This window comes from Oryctolagus cuniculus, chromosome 7 (assembly GCF_964237555.1).
Source record: "Oryctolagus cuniculus chromosome 7, mOryCun1.1, whole genome shotgun sequence".
Taxonomy (NCBI): domain Eukaryota; kingdom Metazoa; phylum Chordata; class Mammalia; order Lagomorpha; family Leporidae; genus Oryctolagus; species Oryctolagus cuniculus.
Genome location: NC_091438.1, coordinates 141,411,344 through 141,420,067, shown reverse-complemented (window position 1 = coordinate 141,420,067; position 8,724 = coordinate 141,411,344). Strand labels below are relative to the sequence as shown.

The following is an 8,724-nucleotide window of genomic DNA, read 5'->3' as shown; positions in this document are numbered from 1 at the left end:
TAGCCCTGGCTGTTGTGGGCATTTGGGGAGTGAACCGGTAGATGGGAGACCTCTGTGTGTTGGTCTCTCTTTCTTTCAAATTGAAATAATCAAAGGGCAGGCTGTGCAGAAGAGAAGCCTCAAAGCCTCATTCAGCTTCATTGCTCTTACAGCAGACTTGCCTGCGAAGGAAGCCCATGGCCCGGCCAGATACCCTTGACCTGGTCCAGCAAAGCTGGAGGGGGCGGCAGAGAGGCTCCGTGGTGGGGCACCTCCCGGTAGTCACAGAAGGCAGACCTTAGAGATGCCGTCCCCGGGAGCCGCGCCAGCTCAGAAGGCAGCCTTCGAGGTCTGCAGCTCCAGATTAAGGCCATCAGTGTCCAGTCAGGAGGCTGAGAACATTCCAGGACTGGTTGCTATGACTGGGACAGGGCACGTGGGACTTTGTCCTTTCCACATCACCAGCGAGCACACCGAAGCTTGCAAAGGGGACGTCCAGGTCCAAGGTCACACAGTCTGTGTGTGGCAGAACCAGCACAGTCACCGGCACTGCTTGGCCCATAGCTTCCTTCCACCCTGGCTTCCCCTGGCCCCATGGCTCTGTTGCTGCAAAGACACTTGGGATAGGACCTCCCCCAACAGAATCCTCACCAAAGGCCACAGGTCGCCCCACTCCATGGTCACAGGACTAGGGAGCAGGGAGGGGGGAAGGAAGGGGAGGGGAGTGAGAGATGAAGATGGGGGGGTGGGGAGGAAGGAGAAGATGGGGGAGAACAAGAGGTGAGAAGGTGGAGGGGTGGAGGGGAGGAGGGGGCAGGCAGGAGTGGGGAGGAAGGTGCTGCATCATTCCTGGGACTAACTGGCGCATTTGGGGTCACTCTCCTGGTAGAGGAAAAAAGCCTCCCTAAAAATATACTTGCTTTCTCACCTCATGTTGGGGCCAGAGCAGCCCAGGTGCCTTCACCCATGAAGGGGAGGCACAGTGACTTGGGCCTGGGGTGCCTGACTTCCAGGTCACTTTCCCCACCTGAGCACCGCTGTCCCTGTTGGCTCTGGCATTCAGATCTCAACCATGGGCTCAGAGCTGAGGCAGGAAACACAAGTACCTACACTCAGGTAGGACAGATGCTGCTCCGCCCCCCAACTCTGTTCCTGGGTAGGCTTCTCCCTCGGCCCACCCCAGCCTCCTCTGTAGAGGGTCAGATCCCGGAACCTGCAGGTGGCCCTCTGGAGTCAATCCCGGGTCTGCCACTTCCTCCCATCCAGGCGAAGCGATGGCTGCCAGGGCTTGAGGGAGGTGAAGAGGGAAACGCCAGACAGCAGCCAACTCTGGGCTAGGCCCCTGGTCACAGCGCGGCCGGCCGCGCGGTTTTGTCCGTCTGTCTTGAGAAGTGGAGAGACAGAGAGAGGCAGAGCTTCCCTCCCACCCACTGGCTCAGTCCCCAAGTGCCTGCAATGGCCAAGGCTAGGTCAGGGCTGGAGGCAGGTGCCCGGAACTCCACCCAGGTCTCCCACGCGGGCAACAGGGACTCCAGTATCGGTGCCACCAGGGCTGCCTCCCAGAGCCTGCAGTGGCCAGAGCCAGAGCCGGGGGCCAGAGCTGGTGGTGAACTCTCAACGTGCTCGGCTTGGGGACGCAGCCGTCTACGGGGCCAGGCAACATGCCCGCTCCAGGCACTCGTTGTAAGCCAGCCTCTCCTGTACACCCCAGGCCTGAGGAACCAGAGACAGAGGCCGAGGCCCCTCTAGGGGCTGCCCCTGGGAGTCCCTGGACCGCACCTGCCCAGGACTCTGGGAGTCCCAAGATCGGCTGGGGTGAGGAGGCAGCAACAGCTCTGCAAGGTTCTCCCCCACCCCAGCCTGGGTCACAGGGCCACGTGTGGCCCAAGGAGCCGGCCTCTGGCTCACCTATGCCAGTCCCTGTGCTGCGGCTCGGTGGCCGTTGCTGCATGGCTAATGACCTCCACACACAGGGCTCCAAGCGGCTCATATACTCACCTTCTCACACTCTTCCTGGGGCTCAGGAACTCGGGAGCAGTGCAGGTGGGGGGCTGCGGCAGGGGATCTCGGGAGGCCCCAGTCAGGGTGGCAGCCCACATGGCGGTTGGTTGGACCCTTGGCCTCCCAGATGGCCGCCGGGACAGGTAGATCCTGGCTTCTGGCAGGACTCGGTTCCTCACCATGGAGACCACACTATAGGGCTGCCTGGCTGCCCCTGAGAGACAGTGGTTGGCTTCTCTCCCAGGAGCCGGAAGTGACTGTGGGGCCTCTCCTTAGAAGCCACACTGCAGCCGCTGGCAATATCCAATGGAACCTCTCAGGAGGCCAACAGAGCAGAGAGCCATCAGTAAGGACAGTAACAAGCCCTAATATGACTTCCTGTGCACCCAGCCTTGTGCCAACAGGCATCCAGGGAAGTCCAGGGAGCAGAGATATTATTATCCCATTTTACAGATGAAGAATGGAAGGGAGAAGAGGGCAGACAACTCACAAAAGACACACAGGGCCAGGTGCAACTGGCATTAAAAGCTGTGGCCCCTAAAAAGCCTTGGAAGATTGGGCTGTCGGGGGGCTTGGTGGTTGAGTCAGGGAGGTAGCCCCAGAAGGAGGCATGGGGCTCAGGCACAGAGCTCTGTGAGAACAGACCCGCCCCTCACTCCCCGCTGTGACAGCTGGGGAAACCAGTGCTCAGGGACGTCAGTGACTTACCAGAGGTCACGAGTCAAAGGCAAAGCAAGTGCCTGTAAGGCAGATGGGTGACCTCGTCCTTCACCCTCAGCGTTGAGGGTCTAAGTGTATCCCTATGGATTGAGCAGTCTATGGGGTGGGGGGAGAGGAGGAAGGGCAGATGCCAGACCTCTGGGACCCTAGAGCCAGGGGAAAGCCTGACCTTGGGCAGTGGGTCCCTAGACTTCCATGGTGGTTACTGAAAGCAGCAGCACCCTCGTGTGGCTACAGCTGGTAATTACATAAAGCCACTACCCAGCCCCACAGGGTGCATCTGTCTCCAGAGCGTCTACTCACTGGGAGCCTCCTAGGACAGCCATTCCTGGGCTGATGGGGGTGGTGAGAGCAAGGCAGCATGGACAGAGCACTGGACTGGGAACAGGAAACCTCAGGTCAAACCTCACTTGGGTATTGACTCTGTGTGCAACTTGGGTTTCAAACTCCACATTTGTATAATGGGTAGCAACACTCACCTGCACTTTCCTCCCTAAGGCTTTCTGGAAGCCTAAAGGAATTAGAGCTATGTAAGTGCAAAGCACTGTGACCAGGTAAAGGGTTACTGCCAAGGCTGTGTGAGGAATGCATCTTGGGGGGACCCTGGAGGAGAGCCCAAGAGCACGGGTGCCACTGGTGGCTTGGGGCAGACTTGGTAATAGCAAGTAGCGATGGTCAGATGGGGACACGGATGGACATGGAGAGCACAGTCATGTCCCAAGAGGCTCAATTCTACAGAGGGAGGGAAGGCTCTGCCCCGACTCCACCCTTCCACAAGATGAGCTAAGGGGGAAGCCCCAGGCCCAGGGCTGGTTTGACCCAGAGGTCTGCATCAGAACCCACAGCCCACTTCCACCTCTCTGCAGTGGGCACGAGCACATTCTTTGCAGGGCCGCTGCGAGAAAACCTACAGACCACCTCTGGGAGCACGGAGCAGAGTTGGCTCTCAGTGGCTTCCCCTAAGGAGCAAGGGTGGTTGTGTTCACTGGAATCCGGCACAGGCAGAGGAGTGATGCCAGGGGGACCAAGAGGAGGTGGCTGATTTCCACACTGTGCTGGGCATGCATCATTTCATCTCATCCTTCATCTCATCCACGGGCCTGGGCACTATTTCCTGTTTTATGCAGAAGGGCCCTGGGTCTCACAGAGCACCCACATTTCAAAGGGTTGCAGCCAGGGTGGGGGAGGCAGTTGGAATTAAACCTCAACCTGTCTATCTCAGAAGCCTCTGCAGGCCTCAGACACAAGGCTCAAAATAAGGGGTGGGGCGGGGGGTGGCAGTCACAGTTTGAATAGTTCCTGGCTCTGCTACCAAGAGACACAGAGAGCCCGTTCCCTGCAAGAGCCCTGGAAGCCCCGCCCCCAGATGCTCCCCCGCCCCCGCCCCGCCTTCCTGAAGGAGGAACTGACCTCACAAAGGCTGTCACTCTCACAAGGTCCCAGGTGGTGCACGGATGGAAGCAAACCCAAGCCCACAAGCCTCGGGTCTGGGAAAAGCCTCAGAACCGACTTCCCATTGTGGAAGGCCACCTTCCTCATCCACCTCCAGCAAGCACCCGCAACTGCGGGCGAGGGCAGGCGAGCACCACTGCAGACTGCAGAGCTCCCGCACAAAGCTGGGGCGGCCACTGCAGCGGGCGGTGAATGGGAATGGGCCTCGCGGGCAGCCACCCCAAGAATCCACCTCCAGGCCCAAGCGGCCTCTCTGGCCGGGCCCACGCCATGCTTGCTGACACTGACCAAGGCCTCAGTGGCAGTGACTGTCAAAGCTGCCTCTGCTGAGGCAGGGAAGGTGGTGGCAGCGGGCACCGCCAATGGGCACCTGCACGAGCGTGAGCCTCCTGTGTGAGCTGGAAGAGGAGTAAGCCAGGACACTGGAGCAGCCTGCGCTGGCCTCCATGTGTGGACTCATGCTGGCAGGGTGCAGTCAGAAGTGGCCCAAACACAGCCAAGGAAAGGGGGAGCCGGAGCAGCCCGGACAGCCCGACCTGTGCCTCACCTTCCATGCGCAACATCTGAGATTCCCAGTACTTTTCAAAGCTAAACGCCAGGGCTCTCAAATCCCGGAGGCCAGGAAGGCGAGAGAAAAGGAAGGAAGAGCACCCGGGAAGTGCAGCCGAGCCCCAGGCCTGGGCTGTGACAGACTGGGTGCACACTCAAGGAGGTGCTGAATGCTTTGTTTTTTTAACATTAGTGGGAAATCTGGGCTTTTATGTGAAATATCTGATTGTGAAAGCACTAGACAGGTCTGGACCCTGCATCTCTGCGTCACAATGGACTCAGTCTTCAGTCTGATGGCCCTGCCTTATTCCAACCCCCTCCCCATTCCCGCTCCAAAACCAAACCAAACCAAACCAAGCAGAGAAAAAGGCACAAGAGCTGTTCTGGGGCACTCCAACGCAGCAGGAGGAGTTAAAACAAACACAGACCAGATTCCAAAGTTCTGTATTTTTCAAAATAAAGATCACACGTTGTTTAGAGACAATCTACACAAGAGTTACAAAAAATAGTTGCCCAGGCATAAGCATACACAGGTTTGTTAATTATACACATATGGTTACAAGTGTGCTTGCAAAAAAGTTCATTGGAAATATACACAAGGCTCTGGAAATGTACACCGCGTAGTGTTACAATTCTATATTCAAACAAGGAAAATTGACAGTATGTTACATTCACTTACAAGTAGACAAAATGCAAAATACAGTTCATCTTCTGTACAAAAAGGGAGGGCAATTCACACTTTACAAGGTGGGAGGGGCTCCGAAGGAAAGGAAGGCTGGGGCAGGGCTGAGCTTCTGCACATCCTTCTGACTGTCACCAAATAAGCAAAACATTACCTTTTCAGGGTAAAAAAAAAAACCACTAGTGTGAACTAAATCCATCTCGAATAACATTTAGAAAGGCTCTTTCTACTGTCTGACTAACTGACAAATAAAACCAAGCTATCCTTTTCTTTTTAAACATTGACTAGGCTGTATAAAGAACATTTATTCCTTCAAAAGAAAAAAAATTTACTTCTGGTTGAAATTACAATTTACAATATACAACACTATATGCTACGACCATAAAAGGTATGAATATACACTGGATGCACAGGGCTGGCTAATTCTCTTTTCTTACCAAAAAACGTGTTTATGTTGATTCAAACTTCTCCACATTTACATTACAGGTATACAAATGTACAATTGTACAATCAAAAGTATGTTCGACTACTAGGGTACATTATAGATACAGATTAGACATCAAAACAAGAAAATACTACAAATTTGTATATATGCAAAGTCTACACCAAGTATACACTATATATTTATAGAAGCAAGACCAAAAGCAGAGTTGGATTTTTTTTTCTCATGCTAAATAATCAGATTTTGTCTTTCAGTGTTAACAGAAAAAACCCAACAGGCAGTAACCCACGAGCCCGGCGGGCCGACGAGGCCGCGCTGGGCGTCGCCTCCCTCACAGCGCACACCGCACTTCCAGAGCACCTGTCTGAGACCATTTTCAGAAGCTCCAGAAACCCACTGTCATCAACCCAAGCTTTAGCAACTCTGAAATGCTTTTCATCATATAGATATATGTATATATATATGTATATTTTTATAAACAGTGTTAAATGCCAGTTTGGGATCATGTAACTAAAATTCAAACTTTTCAGGTTTTTTTGTTTGTTTTTGTTTTTTACTAAAATGAGGAGTTGGGGAAGCTATTTGCAAAACTTGCCGATGAGGCAAATGAGTTAAAAACTTTTTTTTTTTTTTAAACTTTTTTTTGTTAAACCAACCACCCTGAAAGTTTCCGCATGGGGAATATAGATACAACATTGAACAAAATAGGCGGCCTTCCATGTACACTGGTTACCTATGTACAAGTACCCTATACACCAGTAAAACAGCAGGGCAATCAGTCAATTAAAAAAAATAATTAGTACATGTTATGTGTAATAAAATTAAATTTACAAAGGCTTTTCCACTTGTGGATTTGATTCCTGTTTGGAGGAGGGAGCAATCCCGGGGCAACCGTCCGCCCACGTCAGATTCTACTCTAGAACATTTCTGGTTGCTGGTTGGATTTGCCAACGGGCCAGTGAGGTCAACGAGAATGGGAGAGAGGGTACTGTGCCTCAGATAATACCATTAGGGGGGCCACAGATGGGCCCCAAGTCAACACCATTCTTCATGTAGTATTTCTCCAGCTTGGCCAAAATGTGCTTGCCGTAGGTGTACTTGCGAAGGGTGGCGATGTGGGGCCGGATCTGGGGAGGAAGCACAGTTGCTGTTACACTGGCCTGGGAAGAGACTGCGCCGTGCACCTGCGCACACACGCACACCCCCAAAGGGATGCCTTTTCACTGGCTCAGCCAAGGGCCCTGCCTCCCAGTGCCTCAGCAACCCATCAGATGAGAAGCAGCCCCGACCCCGGGCACAAACACAGGATGGCAGGACACTGGCAGCCACAGCCGCTCCTGTGACAGCCCCAGAGAAAAGTGTACCACACCCACTCACCCCTTGCTGGCCCAGACAGGTCCCCCTGCCCATGCCTGCAACCAGGCTCTCCCAAGCCCTGGTTATTTCCGGGTTCCATGAATCCTGAGCTTACCTGATGACCAAGCCACAGATCAGGGGAAGCGAATAGTGACAACAAAAACGATGGACACTATGAGTCATGTGACTATCCCCACTTTACTGACAAAAAATGCGAAGGCAGACAAATCCCTCAGCCAAGGGCAAATGGCTAACAAAGGCTAGCATAGCTATTTACTCTCAAACTGGCTCCCAGCAACGGCTTTTCTCTCCACTGGGCTGTCACGGCACACAGACTGCTCTGGTCTCTCCCACACCCTGCCCAGGCCCTCTTCTGTTCTCTCCCCTGACCGACACCCCTCAGGAAGCCCCGTCCATCCCAGACAAGCCCCCTCTGCTCTCTGAAAAGCTCATGGTACCCTCCACGTCCCTTAACAAGCTTTGGCTTAACTGTTAATCTTCTGACATAGACAATGAAGGAGCCTGACTGCTCCGGAGGGCTCGGTAACTCCTGTCCCAAACTCACACCGGCGTACACAAGCTACCCTGGGCAATGGTACCCAGGAAGATGGCTACTCTGCATTGTGAGCTCCAAGAAAGTAAGCATTTTTGTCCATTCAGCTGTGTCCTCAAAGGAAGGGCCAAGAAGATCCAGACACAACTTCTGCACCCCACACGGGGCACTAGTCTCACCCAGGAGCCCACCTGGTTCTTGGTTCCAATTCTGAGCTGTGTGACCCAGACAAGCTGTCTAACCTCCTCAGACTCCTCTGTAAACAAAAAAGTAACAATGCTAGGCTTTTAATCCGGAGTGTAGTAAGGACTGCGCCTAAGGCTAATCTTCCTCTGCCTACAATGTGAGGGTCAGGATCCCCTTAATTTTGGTAGCTCCCCTTCTTAGTGCATTCACCTCTATCCCTGGGACTGGCACACTGATGAGCACAGCCATTAACCTCCATGCAAAGACAAAACACAAAAACCTCGGCAGCCACCCCCATGGCCGCCAGCACTGTGAACTGGATTCAAGAAGAGGCCAACAGCATTCAACCTGCTCCTTTCTTCACCTTCCCTTCTGCTGAAACAGACAGTGCACTGCGCATCTAAAACAGGGAGGGCTTCCTGGGCTCCGCCCTCCAGCTCTCAGTGCCTGATGCCTCCACCCCTCTTCCATCTCAAAGCCCTCACCAGCTGCTGACACTCACAACGGTGGCAGCTTCCCGTCCACCCTCAGGCAGCCCCTCCTTCAAGTTACACTGTCCGGTGTCCCGGCAGGAATAAGACTTGATATGCAGATGGGACAGTCTCACCCGCCCTACCCAATTAGCTTTACTTTTTTTTTGTTAAAAGATTGAAAAGTGGAGTTACAGAGAGACAGAGAGAGAGAATATCCTCCACCCACTGGTTCACTCCCCATATAGCTGCAAAGGGAGGAGCTGCACCAATCCAAAGCCAGGAGCCAGGTCTCCCACGTGGGTGCAGGGGCCCAAGCACTTGGGACATTTTT

At 53.7% G+C, this 8,724-nt stretch overlaps 1 protein-coding gene across 50 annotated transcripts in view; it reads right to left on the bottom strand.

Moving 5' to 3' along the window:
- Positions 1-5,128: 5,128 nt before the first annotated feature.
- The window catches only part of PUM1 (pumilio RNA binding family member 1), a 150,864-nt gene continuing 147,268 nt past the window's right edge, over positions 5,129-8,724 (bottom strand). For all 50 annotated transcript variants that reach the window (XM_017346521.3, XM_070078882.1, XM_070078873.1 and 47 more), the window contains one exon: positions 5,129-6,952. In XM_017346521.3, the coding sequence (XP_017202010.1) occupies positions 6,821-6,952 (132 nt within the window). In that variant the 3' untranslated portion in view covers positions 5,129-6,820. The remainder of the gene's footprint in view (positions 6,953-8,724) is intronic.